The sequence below is a fragment of the Pleurodeles waltl genome, chromosome 4_1 (genome assembly GCF_031143425.1).
Source record: "Pleurodeles waltl isolate 20211129_DDA chromosome 4_1, aPleWal1.hap1.20221129, whole genome shotgun sequence".
Lineage (NCBI taxonomy): Eukaryota > Metazoa > Chordata > Amphibia > Caudata > Salamandridae > Pleurodeles > Pleurodeles waltl.
Genome location: NC_090442.1, coordinates 997,438,193 through 997,461,986, shown reverse-complemented (window position 1 = coordinate 997,461,986; position 23,794 = coordinate 997,438,193). Strand labels below are relative to the sequence as shown.

The 23,794-nt window shown below is 44.2% G+C and overlaps 1 protein-coding gene across 1 annotated transcript in view; it reads right to left on the bottom strand.

The window, feature by feature from the left end:
- The window catches only part of COG5 (component of oligomeric golgi complex 5), a 1,306,288-nt gene that overhangs the window by 1,247,133 nt on the left and 35,361 nt on the right, over positions 1 to 23,794 (bottom strand). The window contains exon 4 of the mRNA XM_069229832.1: positions 17,277 to 17,334. Coding sequence (XP_069085933.1) covers positions 17,277 to 17,334 — 58 coding nt within the window. The remainder of the gene's footprint in view (positions 1 to 17,276; positions 17,335 to 23,794) is intronic.

Sequence of the window (23,794 nt, the reverse complement as noted above, 5' to 3'; positions counted from 1 at the left end):
ACGGGTACATCTGCGCCCTCCCTGTGGTCCACCGGGATCGGACACTGGGGGGCCCTCTCCTAGTCAGAGAGGGTAGGGGGGGGCCTCGTCGCATCACTTGATTCTTTTCCGTTAGACAGTCCCATGTGGTCTCTGGCGAGTCAAAAAAGAAAGCCTTCCCATTCATGAGGACTTTAAGGCGTGCTGGGAAGAGGAGCATATAAGTCAGTTGCATCGCTCTAAGTTTCTGCTTCACTCCTTCATATAAGCGGCGTCTAGCTTGCACTTTGCGAGTGTAGTCCGGAAAAATAAGGATCCTATTATTGTCCCAGCGGAGTCTGGCTGGGATCTGGCCTCTCTCAGGATTACGTCTCAGTCCTTGAAGTTAAGGAGGCGGCCAATCATCGTTCGCCGAGGACTGCCAGGGGGGGGGGTCTAGTGGTGCATCAAGGCCCTGTGTGCTCGCTCGATCGCAAACCAAGGGGAGAGTTTGAGCAGGGACCCATGACTTGATCCAGCCCTCCAGAAAATCTATTACATTCCGGAAATCCCACGAATCGTAGGTTCTTACGTCTGGAGCGGTATTCTGCATCCTCTGCTCTATGTTGAAGTTCCCCGGTGCGAGTCTGTAGTTGAGCGACTTTGGCCTTGATATCCGCAAGATCGTCTTCTGTCTGGGAGACTCGGCCTATTACCTACGTGATGCGTCCCACTGCTGTTTGCAGGTCTTGTCGCAGCAGGCCCATGTCTTCCCGCACCTCACCAAACTTGGTCTCGATCGCCAGCTGTGAAGACTGGATGGCTTGCAGAATCGTGGTGACCCCTTCCGCTGCAGTGGTCTCTGACACAGGTGCGTCCACTGTTCGCGATGTAGACTGTCTGGCGAACTGGTCGATACGCTGCTGCGACGCAGGAGGTTGCTTGCTGCCCCTATCTTTCCCCATACTTGCTGCTAATCTGTGCCTGGATGTGCAGTCAGGGCACCTCCAGGTCGTCTGCTTCCCGTCACGGGTCTCTATGTTTGCTGCCACGGTCTTAGTGGGTCTCTTCAGCGCCACCACTAACCCCCATGGGCACGTCCCCTCCCCGCCGGGGCTTCTCTTCCGCCGTCCGTTCCACGTGTCTCACACCGGGGCTATTTGTTCCCTGTTTGGCTATTCGTAACCCCCAGTCTTCCTCCAGGGGCAGGGCAGCCAGTTTTGGGCCCCACCATCCTCTGGGGTCCACGCACCCCAGGATCAGACCCCACAAGGCACTCAGAGGTCGCCCAGATTACTCCGCCGTATCCCGCTGCTGATGTTTCGTGGGCTAGGCTCCACCTCTGCCTGGGTCCGGTGATCCTCCGTGGGCTTGCCACCAGCCACCGGCCCTCGCACTACCTCCGCCGCGTCTCCGGTCGGCAGGATGGAACACTGGACCTGGCGCGTGGGCCCGCCAGGAAATCTGGGCCTGCCCAGGCCCACTCACTTGATGCGCCGCAGGCCTCCTCTCCTACTACTCGCCCCCAGGCCGCGGCACGGCCTCAGGCCGCGGAGTCTTTGCAGGGGCCGCCGCAGAATGCGGCCTGGTCCGTAAACGGGGCCTGGGGTGTGCCTACCACCGCAGAGCACCGCCACTTAATGTTGCGTGGCGCCCCAGCATTTACCGCTGCTCCTCAGAGGTTTTGTCCTCTCCGGACGGCCTCAAGTGCGTCGCCGGCTTCTCCTAGCCGACCCCCGCCGCCGACTTTGCCGTGGCCCAAACGAGGGCGTCTTTCCCCAAACACCGCGGCGGGCCCCCATGCAGATGGGGTCCAGGTGAGAAGGGTCGGCAGGGTACAGGAACGGCGGCCGCTATCGGGTGGATGATGGAGGGGTCCGGAGCACTCATAGTGCGACCGCCATCTTGACGCCCGTGGCCACGCCCCTCCAAATATTCGAATATTAACAATCATCAGCACACACTGGATCAATGACTGGTGTATGTTTTACAAGTAGAAGAGGCCTCAAGGTCTTGTCAGAAGGAAAATGCTATGGGCCAGATTTGGGAAGCTATATAAACATGCCAACATGGAAAAACTCATGCAAAACGTGGTTTTGCACTCACCAAAGGATGTACTGACAACAGAGAGAAGTTATCATTCCTGGGCTGGAAATCCCTGTGGGTATGTGCACGTCCACACATCTACATGTTTCAGGGCATTCACCAACTACTCTCCAACCCTAGAAAAAGTTAGAAATGTACTCCTGAAAAGGACAGGAGTGAAACATTTTCCAGGCAATCAAGTGACTACGCCCTCTAAAAATGAAGGTGAGGGTATAGGAAAAGCGGTTTCTCCATGGGGAAAATATATGTCCACTAAAGAAAAAGAGGAAAAAAAGATTTTAACAAGTGAATCTGCAGTTGCTCTGCAGGTTTTCACCTTAGCAAATTTATGTGAATATATTCAAAAACGTATGCTGGAGATATGGTTTCCAAACCAACGTCTGTAAACATTTGAATTCCTCAAAATTGTAACTCGGTATCAATTAAAGTCAACAGAGCTTTTTTAACATGTATCTCATAATAATAGTGCCCTTAATGTTTTTACAATGAAACGCCATTATTTTTTAAAATGCTGACATGCATCAACCATGCTTTCTTTTGGATGCCTTAGAGAAACAGTCAAATGACTCAACAGTTTAGAAAAACCACCAGTGACCTTTGTACTTTTTCCATGCGTTCATTCTTCTGTGTGTATTTGCATATACTCAAAATGTATGTTGGAAGCATTACCACAAGCCCCAAACTACATAATATTTTGCAAAATGTATACTTTTGTCCAAGAATCTGTCAGTAGCGCAAACAGAATCTCTGACTCGACGATTTTCCATTAAGCACGCAGCGTATAAATAAAGGCTTTACATTAGTGAACCACATGTACAATTTTGAACATATCATACATGTGGAGACAACTTCCTTTAGCAGCATGACATTCTTTGTACCACATCGCACAGTGTACAATGGCAGTCAAAAGGTTCGTGCTCCAGGGGTTTGAGCCTACTTGTCCAGTGGACAAAGTATACATGAAAACATGCTGTCCATGATAGTTAACTTGAGCTGGTGATTGCAGGTGGGGCCCACCAGCACGAATTTTTGGCGACCAGCACTTATTTTGACTCAACAGGATTTGATCCAAAGTAAGAGAGAAAACCACAAAAGAAAGAAAAAGTATGAGAAAGCAGAAAAACACAGACAAGGGGAGAAAGCAAGGAAGAAAAACAACCTTCAAGAGTGCGATAAAGAGCCAGGTAGTGTCTAGTGATGGATTAAAGACGCATGAGGCAATGCTGCATCCTAGAAATCCCCATTTACGAATCCAGGGGATGCCACCAACCCCCCAAACTTCAGAGGGGCTGGGTAGCTGGGAGTAATACCAAACTGGCGAAGGTCGCCCAGGAGGGGTTGACATATCAGACTTGCGACCAAGGCTGAGAGGTCACCTACTATCTGTAAAACTATTGTACCTAAAAAGAGGTGGTGGATGGAAGGTTTGGAGGGACAGATACTTATCCTCTGAAACTTGACTGAATTGCTGAATTTTCTGATGCCTGCAGTTGAAATCTCAGGTTGACTGTTATGCTTTAAACGAAAAGTGCAAGTGGATACATTTCTCTAAAATAAAAATAAATAAAAAAAGAGGCCCGAGGTGGAGTCAATTGTATTCAGCCATGGTGTTCAGCACCCCTACCGTCGATAGAGGAAACTACATGCTTCTGAGCAAAATTTGGACACCAGTACTTCTAATTTTACTAATTAATAAAAGGCTGTTCATGACCAAAAAATTATGTCCTTGGTGTCAGGCTGTATGAATTTCACATCACCGGCAAAGGGCCCGGCATAGGATAGGTGTTTGAATGGAGAGCAAGAGTAGTTCTCACATTGAAGATAAAAAGTATTATGGCCTTTAATTAGGTGCGCTGCTGTGTGAAGACCGACCTCAGGGGCTATTGTGGAGTCAGGAAGTCCTCTGAGCACCACAGATTTTCCCTTGTCTGTGTGAAAGGCCACGACCTGGAGAGTTCTACAGCGTTTGTGAGGGGAGAGGTAAGGTGTATTCTTACAGAACAGATCCAAAAGGTGCAGTACAGTTAATACGTTTGCAAGTCAATGTAGGAGCAGAGAGGCGTGGCAGAGTCTCCCAGTGAGTGGTGAAATCAGGCCGGGCCGCTGCTGAGAGCCAGAAAGGTACTTGGGAATTCACTCTGTTTGGGTGGAGTTCAGAATAAAGTAAACTGCAGAAATTCCAGTTGGATTGGGGACAGGCGCATTCTTAACTACCGGGTGTTGTAGGGAAGTGACAACTTGAAATATAGTTGTATGTGAAAGATATATTAGAGCATGGTGGTGTCCTGGATTACAAGCAAAGCCCTCAGTGGTGTCATAATTATGTTGAAGATCCCTGGAATCAGGAGGGAACCCTAGGGGAACTAGTGCAGTTGACGAGAACAGATGGGCGAGTATGTACGGATCGGACAGCCAGATAGGCAATGAAACACTTTAGCACCAGTGTCATCAAAGCAAATGTTTGCCACTAGGGTGAAGAGGAGAGTCTTCTAGTGCACTGTATTGACTGCTGCCATTAGATGAAAGAATTTCAGGTACCTGTTTCGTATTTGGCTGGCACACTCAATTCAACATTGTGGTGGTCATTATCAAATTGGGAATGTAAGTGGAACCAAGACCGACAGATCTGCAGCACAGGTTGATGGGCACTATGGGATTGGTGCCAAAATGCTAAAAATCTTTGCACACGAATGGGATGTGGGTATTTGGAAATACTCGGATGGGTTATCATGGCAACGTTGATTTTTTTTCTCTTTATGACTGATAGATTTACCAGCGAGGGTGCACTTTCACTAACAGCGTGATATGGTAGACATAAGTCATATTTGGCTCCCAGGTGCATGCTAGTTTAACAGCCGGCTGCCTATAAGAATCTTGAAGAATGACTGTTTTAAACGTTACTGCTGCAGTGTTGCAGCAATACGCTGAATATCGACTATTGTGCATGCACCTTTCAATGTTTGTCTTGTACTCGCGAAAACCCCGAATGCCTACAAGATGATTTCAGCTTCATAATATCCAATATGTACTGATGGTAAAGTCAAAAGACTAAAAATATGTAATAACGACATCCTTTTCCGGTCATATTGATAATTTCCATTGCAGGGTGTCACGCAAAAGGCGTTCAAAAGCGGCTTCTATCAATTAAAAGAAATTATGATAAATGAGGGTGTTACAAACTGCAGTTTAACGTGAAGGGTTATTTAGCTTCAGATCGTGCCCCAAATATCTGTGAGAAGGACTCAACATGTTTTGTGCCTTCGAGTTTCAATGTCAGTTGTCATGTAGGTAGATAGGCACGGTACTATACACGAATTACATTTCTAGTGTGCACTGCATGAGCAAAACCAAAAAAAAAACCAAAACAATCACATTTACAAGATGCTATATTTAACTTGTTCAACACATACATTTTTTTATACGCTATTCTGATAGAGTCCCAGCTGAAGGTTACAGCGCCATCTGCTGTCCACCACTACACATGGCAACAATAAGCGCTTTCACCAGCTACACAGAAACCCAGAAGAGAAATGAAACTGAGGTACACGAAACCAGGATCATGAATTTGAGTATTCTGCGAACCTGTATGAAATCTAAAATTTAGAACAATTACCCACAGGTGGGTAAACTTTTTCTTCTTGTAAACACTTTTTATTGATTTAACATATTATGTAGCAGGAAATACATTTATAACTTGCACGTTGATATAGGGATTTACTTCAATATATATATATATGCGAGCATGAAGTGTACATTTGTCACAGAGCATTCTATTGACTTTTGTATTCCTTTTATACCTAATTTGAAATAATTTCACAAGAAGCCCCATATGTTATGTTTCTTCGGGCAGCCTTTCCCCGGATATACAGCCTTTGCAGTGATCGCACAATGGTCCACACCCCTCATCCATCCCATGACTGCTGGAGCTCTGTTTGGCTTCCAGAGGGAGCCCACTTCTACCACTATTCGCCAATACCAGCACTACCATTACTATAAAATTTGCCACCTGGGAGTACCTTTTTGTGAGGGTTCTGTGGACAACCTGACAGCCTCCTGTGTCATCTGATATTTCCCTCAACTGCCATTCGCCCACCAAATCAACCATCACGGTATTCATTTCAATCATTAATGATTCTCCAGGAATTGTAACTGGAAACCAGCGCTGAAAGAGGAGTGCCCCATCTCAAGTTATCCCGCAGCTCCATCTTGGATTAAAATGTATGATGCTCTCAAGTGAACTCATCTTAAAAAGGTATCATCTCCGCCTTCATATCTTTGACCCCTTTTCTTGAACTTGTAGCAACTGCCATCAAGCCGAGCAAAGTAGGATCCTCTCCCCTCTTAGCTCAGCATTATCCGGACAAACCTCAGGCATCTCTTGCTGCCTTTTCTTACTAGTCAAGTGGTCTTCCTCTTCTCTGCCATCGTGGCTCGTTCAGGCTTCAGGCAGCAGCAATGTTTGCCTTTCAATACAAACAATGCCTCGGGCTGTGTGGTCATATGAACGCCTGAATGTACAGTGTGGCCAAAAATTCGGAACCAGATGAGATGCAACAATACCACACCCAGCTAATGAGGGAGGCTGCATTCCAACATCGTCCACCTCCAACTTAGCCTCTCAACCACGCCATCAAAAAAATCTGCAGTCCCACTTCAACCACTACTCTAGTTTGAAGAAAATATTTACACTCCATCACTTTCAAAATTAAACACCTACCACTGGTAACCATAGAGCTGGTCCCATCTTTGGCACCATTAGGTTTGCTATGTACATCGTTACTTGCACCAATGCCATTGCTCCTCAAAACATAAAGTAGCCGCTGACTTGTCCAGTATCTTGTGTGTAAAGAGCTTTATGGATGCTTAAAGACGACATGTTTATAAAGACAACTTTTGATTTAGTGGTTGCATAAAAAAATATATATATATATTCCTAATAATACAAAGACGCAAATAAATGGACTATGACTTAACATACAAAAGCAGAATTTGCGTCACGTTTCCCAAGGTCATTATCAAATTCAATATTTTCTGCATTCAGGACTCAGTCTGCTGGGAAAAAGACCCCAAGTAACTGAAAACCACAGCGCCACGCTAAATCCCAGCCATAAACCCCTGAAAATCAGCTTGATCCAGTAACGGTCATTCAAGAGGATTAAACACAGAGGAAGATCACTAGGAGTACAAGGCAAGAGACAGTGGAATTCCTTGAGCACTTCCATGAGACCCAAACACAATTACATGCATTCCAAAAAACTCCTGAAAAAGTAACTATTGATACCTGTTTTCAAAACAGACCTTGCAGACTCTCAGGAACCATGACTGCACAACATCAGCTAGGGGCACCAACGCTTCGTGGCTGAGCACCGTCTCTACTTCCAGTGCTTTTCTTGAGACTGGACATTGCTCCTATCCACTTTGTGCTGCCAAGTAACTGAAGGGGAATATAGCACACTGCAAAATTCCTAAATAGGCATTTGCAATGCAACGGGTCTTGCATTTGCTCTAGTTAGAGCTATTAGCGTTGTTAATTCTTAACCAGACTTTTCTTGCCACAAAAATAGAAAGAAAAAAAAACGAGCACGCTCGCGCTATGTAAAACGCAGATCGATCACGCTGAAACTGAAAACCCCAAATATTTTTGTGATCGCGCTATGTAAAACCCAGCGCAATCGCACTGCATGGAAAATAAAAACATAAAATAGTGCAGAAACCAATATGAAAACATTGAGTCTCGTAAGTTTTCAGTAGTTGGCCGGTGCGCTCGAGGAGGGCTAAACACAAGAAAAGGCATTACGTGTGCATGCCTTTCACTAATGAAAGCAAGCGGATTTTAAAAGGCAAGCCCACGAACCAATGAAAGTGACAGGCGTGACATGCGCGTGGTTACAAGCCCAAAGAGAGATTACAACACTCAGCACTCAACCTTAAAAATGTATAAACCATTAATCCCGGGGCACAAGCTTCAGCACAGTTTTCTAAAGAACAGACAGTTTCAACATGGGAAGAATGCAGATACTGTTGCAACCCAGAGGTTCTTTGCTATTTTGTCTCTATCTAGTGACTTTTTGTTGTTCAGGCCTCTCTTCGGTCAGAGTTCCAGTCACTCCGCCTGTCACATACCAAGTGGGTAAGCTAGGAGTGGCCTATGGAAGTCATCCAAATCACTGTTAAATAGCTCCTATAAAGGCTTTTGCTCTTCCTCACTGTATGGCTTTCTCCCTTCACCTCTTTGAGCAATAGCACAATTTTGATGATAGTCGTGTGATCCCTCCTGGGGCAGTACTCACGATGCCTTTCAATCTAAACACTGCCAATGAAGTAGATGAAAAGTGTACACTAAACCCACACACCAGGTGTCAATCTTTATCTAATACAAGGTCACGAAACTTTAGATGTTCAGGCACTTCTTATTCCGATTTTCACTTTTTATTTCCTTCTACTACAATTTCAAAAGTTCAAGATTCCCAAGAGTCTCCGCTTTATGACAGGTTATGTTCTCTATTATTCAAATTAATGAATTACTAGCCAGAACACAGTCACTCAACAAACTTACAGCTTTTCCATATTCGCTCAGGTGCTGCAATAGGGCCCACACCTGCCACCATTTATTCTTCTCCGATTTGGAGCATCATTTTAATGCTTACAAGAAGTGTTCTATTTCCCCATCTGGCAGTGGCCAGTGTTGCACGATCCAGCAACGATGAATTCCCAAGTTTTTCAGATATTCTGGAAATTCTCTGCTCTGGAATTGTTTTGGTTGAGCAAACCCATGTGCAATTTAGAAAGGTACTACCTCTGCTCAAGTAGGTCGTACCAAGTTGTGCTTAAGTTATCAGACAACTTATCCATCACAACAGAGTAGACAACTCACATTGGGTGTTGCAAACCAACGACTCTCTCCTGTGGCTTTGTACCTCTCTGGTGATGGGATATGTTGTGTCTTTGACAAGTGACTTGGCAGGCAATCGAATTGGAAATCAGGTCCTCTACCACCAAGACTACCCCCAGGAAACCCAATCCTTTCTCAGAGTTTATGTTTGGAACCTCCTCCCACAACCACTGATAGATGCTTCTTCCCTTTTGATAAGACATCATAATGACATGGGCAGAAAAGCTCTCTGACAGACATATACTAATGTTCTTTAGGCCTTTTTCGGATTTCTGGCGTCTGTTCTGGAAGTTGCCTTACAGGTTGTTTCCTCACGTTTGGACAGTCTTTACTTTTAGTAGGCCTCAACCATCCTGGAAGATCTTTCCAATAGGAGTGTTTTGATCATAAAACCTTTAATTCCTAGCTGCAATTCCTTGGCAGCTTCATGACACTGACACTCTTACTTGCTTTGGTGGTCATGACAGGTAATTAGGAGCGAAGTCAGCATCAGGCTGATAAACATAAAAATGATATTCCAGTATCTGTTTGACCCATGCTTACATTTGCATGGTGTTGATCCCTAGAAAGTAGTATGAGTGGCTTATGAATCTTGATGGCTCAGAAGGTATGCCCAACCACCTACAGATGGAATGACATTCCCAGAACCTTGCTATTATTTCATTTGCTATCTGCGAAGTACTACTACTCTGTAGGTGTTATAGCCCTATGGTTTATGGAATTTATGCACTGTGCGTTGTTTGTCGTCCTTGAGAAACACGGATTTCAGCTCACAGTCCCTGGCAGTAACAAGGACGTCTTATTTTCCGTAGGCCAACCAGTCATTGGCTTGAGTTTACACTAGGGGTGAGACGGGTGTAATTTCAGCGATTTATCCAACTTGGAAATAAGAAACTTATCTTGGACTCCACATCACCTTTGTCAGAGGAAGGGAACACCCGGTCATAGTTATGAGGATCTTACACATACCTCAATAAATCTCCAGTCTTCCTTCACTGCGAGTATTAGAGGAGCAAACTTTGGCATATTGATTCATTTTGCCACATGTACAATGCTTTTGTTCTCCTGCTGCACAGGACCCTTCATGAGGGAGGTTCCTGCTACAGTGACCAGTATATTCAGAGATGTTTTAAGGCATGGGCAGAACAGGCAATTGCCCAGGCCCACCACCTTCCAAGGTACCCCCGGAAAAGTAAAATTTCTCTCTGTAGCTCACCTCTGTCGATTTCCATATCTGAACCTCTCTTCTTCTCTCTGCCTACGTATGTCTCTGTTTCTTGTTTGCCCAGTATCATCTTAAGGATACTTGGAGTCCTCAGAAAAACATATTTCAGCTGTTTTGTATGAAACCCATTTCCGTAGCTTTGGCATCGTGCAGGCTACAGTTACCAGGAAAGGGGGTAATAAAATTCAAAGATATTATGAACAGGGGACCCAAAATATGGATTACCCGGGGCACAAAAATCCTTAAATTGACACTAAGTACATCTCATCCCTATGCCTTGGCCTTCAAGCTTTTTGTGTGCAACAATCTTATCTACAGAAGGCAAATGGTTCCTGCTGGATGGCGATCCTGACAAAGGCATGTAGAATGTGTGTTGGCCTGGCATGTGAAATTTGGAAATCCATTAAAACTCGCTATGGCTTTCAGAGACACCAGACTCTCTCAGTAAGAGATGTTGTAACTTGGCAGACCAATATCACGGTCATCCAATGTACAGATACTGACTGATATCTGTAATTGTGCAGGCATTGTAAATCAGCTCCTCTCAATTTATTTAATCTAACGAGGCTAATTTTAATAGCCTGCATTTAACGGATGCCAGAGATGAGGATTGCGGTCCATTGTGGCCATGCCATAGTCATCATCTGTGCAAGTGCCAGTTAACATTACAAGTTGCTTCTAGAACGTGTAGGAGCAAAGATGCTTCACTTCCACATATGTCTACTACGTCATCAAAAAGTATTTTGTTAGCCAGGCCATTCCTAGCTCACACCTTGGTGCCAGTGACGCTTGAAAACAGGGAGTAGGGTGATAAATGCCATCTGCCTCAATACAGGCTGGACAACCACAGCACCAGTTGCAAATATAATTGTGTTTACAGATCACTACCACACAAATTAATTTACAGTAAAATAACCCAGTGGCTAGAGCAGTCAGCATAAACAGATGTCAGAGAAGTATTCTAAGGTGAACTACACACCTGACAGTGTAAATATCCTTAAAGTAGCATGTTCCCTACGTTGCTAGTGTCAGGAGGTGCACATATGCATCAGCCCTGCTAAAGTGCGTGTTGCACAAACATAAAGACACCATTTAGTTATTCAGTGCCTTTACTGATCAGGTAAGAGGCTTTGTACAAACAAAGCATAATAAAAATGTGTCCTGCAAACTTTACAAGATGAGAATACCTATGGGCACCAAGCTAGACATGCTACTGGAACCAGAGGAATTTGGAGTGAGCGTTATTCAACACAATGAGCCCTACCTTTCGGAGGGTCATCTGATTGGAGTTTGGAACTGTAGGAGTCAACATTAGTGATATAAACCATAGATGCACTAGCGGGTACCTGGTGAATAAAACTGGAGAAATCCTAGCCCTGATTCAGGCTTTTTAGTTTCGGCACAGCTGCCCTTGAACTCTGACATTGAAGCATAGATCTGAATATTTTCTATTTTATACCATATGATGATGTAGCCACTTATTTACCTCCAATTACTCTAAATCAAGTCTTCCAACTTTTAATACCCTTCCCACAAAATAATTTCACCTGGGACCCCAAAAATGACAAAATATCACAAAATACTTTTACTGAAGTCTGTTTTCAGCTTGTTCTCATTAGAGTAGTGTCATGGGGTTAAAAGCTCTCTGCACACCAACTGCAATGTGAAACAGCAGCACGTCAGCAAAAAAAAGAAGCACCCACATTTTTGGTGCCAAAATACCTGCACAGCAGATTACTTAGACAGGTGTTGAATATGTAAGGCAGTAGTTCACACACTTGTCGGGGTCCAGAAAGGCAAAGAATCTTAATAATGTCCACATTAAAATGGAGTAACCACTCTCCAGTTATCCAGACACAATTCAGACACTACATAAACTAGGTTTTCCCAAAATGAAACTGTGTCAATGCTGTTGGAGAAATCTTTGTGTAAAATGAAAGGGTGAAGAACCATGTGCAAAAGAATGGGCTGTTGGGCGTGCAAAAGTCACCACACTATGCATCCTTATCTTCTAAAGCTTGTCTGTGTGGGCAGTGTGAGATTATTCTCATTAAACCATTATAAATGTATCCAGCAGCAAATTTCCAAATATTCTAGATAGTGGACTTGAAATAGTAAGCAAATCGAAATTGGTTGGATAGGTTTTTAATCCAACTTTTTAAAGACCTGCACTAAAATAGCGACTTAACAGATTTTCAGAACTGTACCAGTAGCTTAGACTGCTGTATAAATTACAAAACTTTAAATGTGTCCACAAGCTATATTCATGTTAAGTATTGCTGCTCTCCTAACCATCCAGTCATATTTGAAGGCTTGGCAAAAACAAATCCACTCCCTAAGCCTACCATAGAAGAAGTTGACATTAAGGCAGTCAATTTACTGTGAACAGCAGATAACTACTAAGGTCCCTTTTCCCTAAATTTCAAGTAAATGATTTGTCTGAGTTAGAACATCAATAAGTTGCAGATTTACCATATTCTCACCATCAGTAGAGAGTGATTCTACAATGGACCAAAAATCTCCCTGTGGCTATGTTTGGCAGATGTTTCTAGCATTAGCGTTTAGTGCTTCTTTTTGTGTGTATGGGTAATTATATATATATATACAGGGAGTGCAGAATTATTAGGCAAATTAGTATTTTGACCACATCATCCTCTTTATGCATGTTGTCTTACTCCAAGCTGTATAGGCTCGAAAGCCTACTACCAATTAAGCATATTAGGTGATGTGCATCTCTGTAATGAGAAGGGGTGTGGTCTAATGACATCAACACCCTATATCAGGTGTGCATAATTATTAGGCAACTTCCTTTCCTTTGGCAAAATGGGTCAAAAGAAGGACTTGACAGGCTCAGAAAAGTCAAAAATAGTGAGATATCTTGCAGAGGGATGCAGCACTCTTAAAATTGCAAAGCTTCTGAAGCGTGATCATCGAACAATCAAGCGTTTCATTCAAAATAGTCAACAGGGTCGCAAGAAGCGTGTGGAAAAACCAAGGCGCAAAATAACTGCCCATGAACTGAGAAAAGTCAAGCGTGCAGCTGCCACGATGCCACTTGCCACCAGTTTGGCCATATTTCAGAGCTGCAACATCACTGGAGTGCCCAAAAGCACAAGGTGTGCAATACTCAGAAACATGGCCAAGGTAAGAAAGGCTGAAAGACGACCACCACTGAACAAGACACACAAGCTGAAACGTCAAGACTGGGCCAAGAAATATCTCAAGACTGATTTTTCTAAGGTTTTATGGACTGATGAAATGAGAGTGAGTCTTGATGGGCCAGATGGATGGGCCCGTGGCTGGATTGGTAAAGGGCAGAGAGCTCCAGTCCGACTCAGACGCCAGCAAGGTGGAGGTGGAGTACTGGTTTGGGCTGGTATCATCAAAGATGAGCTTGTGGGGCCTTTTGGGGTTGAGGATGGAGTCAAGCTCAACTCCCAGTCCTACTGCCAGTTCCTGGAAGACACCTTCTTCAAGCAGTGGTACAGGAAGAAGTCTGCATCCTTCAAGAAAAACATGATTTTCATGCAGGACAATGCTCCACCACACGCGTCCAAGTACTCCACAGCGTGGCTGGCAAGAAAGGGTATAAAAGAAGGAAATCTAATGACATGGCCTCCTTGTTCACCTGATCTGAACCCCATTGAGAACCTGTGGTCCATCATCAAATGTGAGATTTAGAAGGAGGGAAAACAGTACACCTCTCTGAACAGTGTCTGGGAGGCTGTGGTTGCTGCTGCACGCAATGTTGATGGTGAACAGATCAAAACACTGACAGAATCCATGGATGGCAGGCTTTTGAGTGTCCTTGCAAAGAAAGGTGGCTATATTGGTCACTGATTTGTTTTTGTTTTGTTTTTGAATGTCAGAAATGTATATTTGTGAATGTTGAGATGTTATATTGGTTTCACTGGTAATGAAAAATAATTGAAATGGGTATATATATTTTTTTGTTAAGTTGCCTAATAATTATGCACAGTGATAGACACCTGCACACACAGATATCCCCCTAACATAGCTAAAACTAAAAACAAACTAAAAACTACTACCAAAAATATTCAGTTTTGATATTAATGAGTTTTTTGGGTTCATTGAGAACATGGTTGTTGTTCAATAATAAAATTAATCCTCAAAAATACAACTTGCCTAATAATTCTGCACTCCCTGTATATATATATATATATATATATATATATATATATATTCGGTTTAAGAGATGACCATTTAAACCATTAATTACCTTATTTTTTATGAGTTATATGGTGAAACCATTAGCAAGAATCACACATTTATAAAGCTATAAGAATTCTGATCATGCATGTTACTGTAGGTGAATAAAGAGAACGTGGGCGATTGTTAGCTTATGGCTGTGGTTCAGGATATGGCCTGTACGATCACTTAGTAAGGATGTCCTGAAGACTTTGGCCCTCATTATGAACATGGCAGTCCACAGACCACCATATAATATTCGTGGCACTGCTACATTGCCACTGGCTCCATGTGGAGCCGGCGTCAATGTACAGGCCCTGCACTCAGCTGGGCCGGCAGGCCGAAACACTGTTTCTGCCCGCCAGCCCAGATGAATGTACATAATGTGGCCGGCGGGGTCTTCTGCGCGCTGGCGGTCTTTTTTTGACCGCCAGCGCCGAACTCGGCGGGCTTTTCTGACGAGTTCATAATGAGGGCTTTAATCTTCAGGTTAAAGCTAACAATAAACTGCTAAATTTGGGCTGGATAAGGCAGATTTGTGAGAGCAGAGGAAAAACAAGAACTGGTTTTCTGAAATAACAAGTGAAAAAAAGTTTGCTTCTGACAAGCCTAACAGTCATTACGAAATCAAGTAAAGTTTGTTACTGCCAAAGACGGTTTCTAAATGTACTATACGGGAGTGTTCAGCATCCTGTGGTTTCCAAGGGGTGGTTGGTGAGAATGAAAATAGTAGTGAGGTAGTGATAAGTTTGGTTTATGAATTCAGTAAAAGTTGATGCTGGAAAAATAGAACATATTAGCTGAATATCACCATCTAGAGTAGACACAGATAGTGCTTCTGTGGGGTAATATGAAGGGTGTATAAATAAAAGCCTGGTAGATAACCGGAAAGAAGAGGATAATGGTGTTTGAGAGAATGTAAATGAACAAGTACTAGAGAATGGTTATGGATGCCAGTTGAACTGTGGCTGTGAGCATATCAAAGACAAGGTTAAGCCAGGCGTTACTGCATTAGTGGTTCATAGGTGGAATATATTGTTGAGGGGCACTGGTATAAAAGTGAGGAAGTGATGCCTGCACAGAATGTCCAAAAGGTTATAGGAAGCACAGTGATAGAGAAAAATGAGACAAGGACATCAACAGGTGCACAGAAATTTAATGGTTAAGAGGCGATGTCGGTCAATCCTTAGGTTAATGTGAAAAGAGTTGACCGACAGTGGCTAAGGGCCTGATTACGACCTTGGCGGAGGGGATTACTCCGTCCCAAAAGTGACGGATATCCCGTCTGCCGTTTTATAAGTTCCATTGAATATAATGGAACATGTAATACGGCGAATGGGATATCTGTCACGTTTGGGACGGAGTAATCCCTTCCGCCAAGGTCGTAATCAGGCCCTAAATGTATTTTGGTATGGAGTTTTGTTTTTTCTTTGAGGCACACGCATTTCATTTTTTACACTTCGTACGTGCTGATGATTTATGCATGTAGCATCCTGCCTTTGCATGTCAAGAGCTGCTACAGCATCAACGTTTGATGCTAGCTCTGCATCACTGGCAGATACTCCTACTGATGTAGTAGTTGAGGGTGAGAAACTATGCTCACGGAATAAAGTACTTTTCACTCAGTTAGCTGTCAGAAACTTACTGAATAGTTCCAGACATTGCCAGAAATAGGCAATATCATTATTACAATAGCCAGAAGTTATGAAGAAGGGGTAGTGTGCATCACTTGGCTACACTTGCTATACCCCGAGCAACAGTGTCCACCTTCCCCACCTGGCATAACCCAACCAGAACCCTGGTGAAGTAACTAATTTGCCCTATGTTGCTGTATGGAAGCAACTGACCCTCTCTACAGAGGCTACCATTCTGTGGACAGGAACCTGTGGAAGACTAGCTGGTCAGTGGAAGATAGCAATTGAAGCATCCATCTCAATCTGTGGACGCTTACTGTTATTTATAGAGAACACGCTCATTTCTTTTAGTTGTATATTTCAATGTAGCGGGATCTAGAAAGGAGTAAACATGAGATCTATGCTTTTACACACATGACCGCCCTCTGAATACGTAGATTTTGACTAGGTGGTGGTGCCGAATTTCACTTCACTTGAGAGACTCTGAAAAATGAACTGAAAAAGGATGCTTTCAACAGATTATTGGGGAAGATAATGTTTACTTTATTTGAATGTTTAAGTTGGGTCACCTCCTAAGTAACAGAAAAATGTTGTCAGATAAAGAGGCTTCACATTGATCCACTTTATATGAAAACCCAGGCGTCTTGTTTTCCATTCCTTCCCTAAGATTACTGAGCCACACGTTTACAAACTGTATTTTCACAGGGTAAAATCACTGTACATCCCGTGTTAACTATTTATATGCTGCTTAAGTTGTTTACAATAATCTTTATTGTTTTTTTTAAACACAACTATTTAAATAAGGAAAATAATCTTCACAGCTTCTGTGGAGGTTTAAGGCGCTCGTACTGAATGTTTACTGTTTAATAATACAGAACAGTTTGCTGCATAAAGTACAAGCGATCGTGTCGTGAGATACTATGTGAGGCCGACATTAGGGCACCATAGCAATTAATGAAAACACTGAATTAAGTTAATGGTTTTGGTGATACCCAAGATTTTACCGATTATTTGTGGTTGGTTATAGAGTCTTGTCTAGCTCCTGAAAGCCAGAACCTGCAAACAAAACATAACTGTACTCTGAAGGCAATGGTCAGAACACTGAAGTCCATACAAGAAGCCAAGAATAAACACACAAGTCTACGAGGTTTGTGTTGTAAGAAGGAGCAGTGAGGGGATTATATAATAAGTGAATAAAACAACATTTTACTTTTGGGTTGGGGCCTTGCAGTAATGACTTGTAAAAACATACCTTCCAATGACTCAATCCCAGTTGCTTGGGCCAGTAGGTCTTCATGTCTTGCAACAACCTAAACAATAAGAAACGTTAAGTTAAATCAGCAATATATAAGGAGCACTGAAGTAAAAAAAAAACAAAAAACTACAGTTACATTAGTTGTATAAAAGCATGCAAAATCCTCATTGGTTTCTTTGCGCCACATGATAGAAACTGTTTACATAACACACGTTGAAAACATCAATTCTGTTGATAAACTCACAGAAAAATGATTCCTAGTGAAAAAAAAAAACTTCAAAATATATGCTTGATATCTTTCTTCCCTTCCCACACTTTCAAAAGCATATCATCTGCTGATCTGGCACACATCCAATGGCAAGTAAAACAAAGGAAGGACCAGATGCACAGAGCCTTGGTGTCTCTAAGGCCATATGGGTATATCAAGTAATACAATTCTGGATACCTACAATACCTCAGGAACCCCAAGGAACTTCATCTATAATTCATGCCTCCCGCACCACTACAAATGCACCCACATTCCATCCCAGCCACCCTGCCTGAAGCGCTCACACTGGAGACCACTCACTTCCCACACACACCAACTACCTTCCAAGGGCAGTGGGGCTGAACCATCTATATAATAATGTAAGGACTCAAAGAAGCCACACTTAAGGAACCCCCATAGGCTATTGTTGCTGACATACACGAGAGAATAACACAACCAAAACAGAACAGCTTTTCTTAATGAAACACCAAAAAGGGGAACATTCCTGAAAACTCTGATAATCACATAAAGCTATATTTATAAATGGTAGAAATCTAAGCAAGATCTTCAAGAATATCTTAAACCTTTGCAACTTCATTACTGGTATGAAACTCTATACATATGCTACAATAGAATAGTACACCTCAGTACAACAACAGCTTTGTTATCCAAGACTGCTGACAGTATTTCACAATAGCTGTCCAGTACATCTGCCAACCCCATCTAGCTAGTTTAATGGAAATAAAGAACTAACAACAGAACATCCGGAATGACTTTATCTCTATCACAGCATCTACTAAATATTGTCCTTCCATCAAAAACAAGAACCGTTCCAGTGCTGGATATCTCATGTGAAATTCCATCAAACATCTCATCAACTAAGTAATACAATTATAATCTAAAAATCAACTGAACGTTGACTATGCACATCTTTTGAGAGGTCTTCCTCCACTAGAATAGGCCTCAGTACCAAACACTTGGCCCGCAAAGATATCCTTGACGCACCAGCGCTAACAATCAAAAATGATTGCCCCATGATCTTTCACAGTGAGAAATTACCCAGATACGGTTTGATCATCTCAATGAACAATTCACACCTGACCCTAAGATACTAAACAAAAATAAAAGTGTAAAAAGAGGGGAGAGCACTGCGTCAAACTCTTCTGCATATAAGCATTCCACAAATCATGGTCAAGAATGAAGCGTGTGGCAAGGGGCTACACCATATAGTGGAAGTATGTGAAAAATATATCAATAATTGTATTTTACCTGCATACATAAATATACAAGGGAAGACACATTTTGGAAAAATAAACTGTTTTAACATACAAAACGACTTGCGCTTTATACAACAAACTCAGAAGAAGGAATATAAAACATCTTTATAACTGCAAAGATGCAGTTTAGCATTCGGTGGCTCACATGTCATGCACTCAGTGCAGGATTTGAGTACGGAAATTGCAGTAGTAGCACTCGACATGGGAACGCTTTTGATACGGTTGGTTGGGAATTCCTGTGGGTGTTCTTCTCGCATATGGGATTTGGTGCGAACTTACTAAACTGGATAGCTCTACAATACTTGGGGTCATCGGCCAGGATCCGGTCTTTGAGGTATGTCTCTGACAGTCTGGACATACAGAGGGGGTCTAGCCAGGGTTGCCCCGTCTCCTGTACTGTTTGCACTGGCCACAGAACTGCTAGTGGTATATCTGTGGGCCACAGTGCAGGCATTGAGGATACGGTTGGGAGACACTGAACACATAGTATCCTTGTGTGCCGATGACACCCTGGTGTACTCACGGAGACTGAAGTGCACAGTATCGCTCCTGTTGGATGCGCTGTGTACCTTTGATAGGGTGTCTGGCCTCAAGGTGAATGCAGCTAAGTTACTAATATTCCCCATCGCATGGTCGGCCGGGGATATCACAGGCCCCTTTGCAGCCCTGGGTTTGACGTGGGAGTTAGACGGCTTTTGTTATCTGGATGTACAGGTGAGGCATAAGATCGAAAATCAGTATGGGTATAACATGGAAACAGTTCTGGAGGATCTAGAGGCCTTAGTAGTATTTTGGAACAAATCACTGCTGTCAGTTGCAGGCAGAGTAGCGGTCACCAACAAGGTGTTCCTGCACCGTTGCCTACATGTTCTTCAGAACACACGATGCGCCATAGGTTGCTTGTTGCTTACAAAGTTGGACACCCTCTGGATCATCCTGGTCTGGGCCAGTAGGTGTAGCAGAGTGGGTCGCCAGGTACTTGAGGTGGACACAGAAGAAGGAGGGTTAGGCTTACCAGACATGGAATTGCATTATATTGCGGCACAGCTACAGCACGCTCCATCATGGTGTTGAAGTGACTCTAATGGAGAAAAGAGATTACTGGCAGGCCCGAAGGGTACAGAAAAGCTGCCCTTCTGTCTTATGGATGGGGCTCAGTTACATGAAAGACTATCCGTACACTGTGCAGCAGATAGAGCCAACATGGGAGTTAGCGATTCAACACATGCTATGCCAGCCATTACTGCAGGTCAAATGGGCCATGTCGATGACGGCATGGATTTCTGAAGCTTGCAAAACTTTGGGGAACCTGTATCTGGAATACAGGAACATTACGTATGCAGAGGCACAGGAGGCGTTTGGAGTGGCCCAGCGCGATTTTTACAATGTACCAAAATTAACAAGACAGCCATTGACATTTGGACTGGCTTTCCATATACCCCAGTAACGCCACTCTCAAAAAAGGTGCTACTTGATGGGAGCTCCACTCGGGGGATGGTCTCTTAACTATATGGAGTGTTAACGCAGGATGGACCTGGTACCCTAGTGGTGGCAAGGCAGGGCTGGTACAGTGACCTGGAGGAGCTCTTGATGGACAGGGAATAGATGAAAGCTTGGGCAGTACTGCAGGCAGTCTCCTGCAATACATGTTTCAAATTGGCACACTTCTATATCTTACATCCAGCTTACCTTTCGTGAAAAAGTTTGTATGGTGTATAAATAGAGCTCGGTCCTGTGCTTGCCCCAGGTGTGCAGCGACTTAGGCAGACGTCTTGCATATGGCCTACGAGGGTCCACGGCAGACAATATATTGGAGCATGGTTACATGCAGACGCCTAGAGGTGACTAACCTACATATAGATATTACAGTCCGCCACTGTTTGTAACACTTAATACCAAGCCCGAGCGGGAGTAAGGTGTATTACAAATATGCATTGCTGGGTCTCGTGCTGGCCAATCAAAATATTGCCATCAGGTGGATGTCTCCAGGGGGCCTACCTGTGAGCAGTGGAATAGAGACATAGGCGCGTGGGCTCCATCAGAGGGAAGTCGAATGCGTGCAGTCCGGGTAGATGATAAGGCGGAGGATGACTGTTTTGAGTGGGCAGGGAAGTTGCAAGAATTGATTGCTCCAGTCACAGAGATGGGCTAATATACTGACTCTGATAATAGACAGAATGATCTACAGGCCTGTATGTCCTCTATCCCGGAGTAGCCATTGCTGGGTACTGCTATCTGTTGGGAACCCAGGATGGAGGAGGTATGGGATTGGTAGGTGTGCATGTCTGTGTCAGATTTGGCAACTGGACTGCACTGAATGTACATCTGTCTGATGTTTTGAAATGCTGTTTCTACTTTGCAAACCGTGACAATAAAGTTATATTAAGAAATGCAGTTTAAATCAAAGGCTAGTGTACATACCAGACTCAATAACAGAAAACAGTTTGATAGCAAAATTCTGGCAACCAGCTATCCAAATCAGGGCAAAAGTTACACTAAACTAGTTAAGGCATTGAATGTGCGGGAACATATTTAATGATAGCATGCACATTATTGTTTAGCTGTCACTTTGGGGATCAATGTGCTCCTTCGAGGAAAGCTGTAATTGAGTGATACCCAATATAATATGTGCCATTTTGTGTACGAATTCCAACACAGTCTTAGGGGAGAGGCAATAATATTTCCTGTACTTTTTGTTTATAATGCAGAGGGTGAAATAAAAGACTGAGAGATTGTGCCCATATTGTGATATGTCTCTATAGCTAACCTATACACAGCAAGATAATTTTACTACTCTCCTCACAGGATGTTTCACATCTAGCATGAAAGCCAAAATCATTTCCGTAACTACTTCCGATTTTGTTTTGTACCTGCTGTAGGAGGCTGGCCTGGCTTATAGTGGGTACCTTGTGGTACTTACACCCTGTGCCAGGTCCAGTTATCCCTTATTAGTAGCTTAGGCTGAACTAAGAGACATGCAAAGCTCCTACTATACCACTTATATCATATAGCACAATATCATAAGAAAACACAATACTCAGAGTTACTAAAAATAAAAGGTACTTTATTTTAGTGACAATATGCCAAAAGTATCTCAGAGGGTACCCTCACTTAGGAGGTAAGTAATATACACAAATTATGTGTACACAACCCCAAAACAGGTAAGTAACAGTAAGAAAAGTAGTGCAAACAATGTAGAATCACAATAGGTGAACATAGGTCTAGGGGCAACACAAACCATATACTCCAAAAGTGGAATGCGAATCACAAATGGACCCCAGACCTATGGGAGATTGTAGAGGGTCACTGGGACTGTAAGAAAACAGTAAGGGTGTCCAAAATACGCCACCCCAAGACCCTAGAAAGTAGGAGTAAATTTACCCTACTACCCCAGAAAGACACAATAGTCGTGATAGGGGATTCTGCAAGAACCACAAGCACCAGCAAAACACCGAAGATGGATTCCTGGACCTGAGGACCTGTAAAGGAAGGGGACCAAGTCCAAGAGTCGCGATAGTGTCCGGGGGGGGAGGGGGTTAGGAGCCCAGGAAACCCCGGATGAAAGAGCAAAAGGGCTGCCTCCGGGTGGAAGAAGCCGAAGATTCTGCAACAACGAAAAGGGCTAGGAACTTCTCCTTTGGATGGAAAATGTCCCACGGCGTGCTGGATGTTTCAGAAGTGTTTCCAGGCAGAAATACTGCAAACAAGCCTTGCTAGCTGCAAGGGTCGTGGTAGTGGTTTTTGGGTGTTGCTGGGGACCAGGAAGGACCAGGATGTCGCCCCCTGGAGGAGGAGACGGGGGGGCGCTCTGCAACTCAGAGAGCCCCCGCAGAAGCAGGAAGCACCCGTAGAAGTACCGGAACAGGCACTTAGAAGATCTGTGAAGTCAAAGTCACAAAAGAAGGGTCCCACGACGTCGGATTCCAACTCAGCGGGTTGAGCACTGCAGGACGGAGTGCTGGGGACCCAGGCTAGGCTGTGCACAAAGGAATCCTTGGATAAGTGCACAGAAGCCGGAGCAGCTGCAAATCACGCAGGACACAGGTTTGCTGTCTGGCGTGGGGAGGCAAGGACTTACCTCCGCCAAATTTGGACAGAAGGGCCACTGGACTGTGGGAGACACTTGGACCCAGCTCCTGTGTTCCAAGGACCACGCTGGTCAGGATGAGAGGGGACCCAGAGGACCGGTGATGCAGTCTTTTGGTGCCTGCAATAGCAGGGGGAAGATTCTGTCGACCCATGGGAGATTTCTTCTTGGCTTCCAGTGCAGGGTGAAGGCAGACAGCCCTCAGAGCATGCACCACCAGGAAACAGTCGAGAAAGCCGGCAGGATGAGGTGCTACAATGTTGCTGGTAGTCTTGCTACTTTGTTGCGGTTTTGCAGGCATTCTGGAGCAGTCAGCGGTCGATCCTTGGCAGAAGTCGAAGAGGGAAGTGCAGAGGAACTCTGGTGAGCTCTTGCATTCGTTATCTGAGGAATAGCCCAGAGGAGAGACCCTAAATAGCCAGAACAGGAGGTTTGGCTACCAAGAGAGGTAAGAACATATCAGGAGGGGCCTCTGATGTCACCTGCTGGCACTGGCCAATCAGAGCAGTCCCATGTGCCCCCAACACCTCTAAATCCAAGATGGCAGAGGTCTGGAACACACTGGAGGAGCTCTGGGCACCTCCCCTGGGAGGTACTGGTCAGGGGAGTGGTCACTCCCCTTTCCTTTGTCCAGTTTCACGCCAGAGCAGGGCTGGGGGATCCCTGAACCGGTGTAGACTGGCTTAAGCAGAGATGGGCATCATCTGTGCCCATCAAAGCATTTCCAGAGGCTGGGGGAGGCTACTCCTCCCGAGCCCTTCACACCTATTTCCAAAGGGAGAGGGTGTAACACCCTCTCTCAGAGGAAATCCTTTGTTCTGCCTTCCTGGGACTGGGCTGCCCAGACCCCAGGAGGGCAGAATCCTGTCTGAGGGGTTGGCAGCAGCTGCAGTGGAAACCCCGG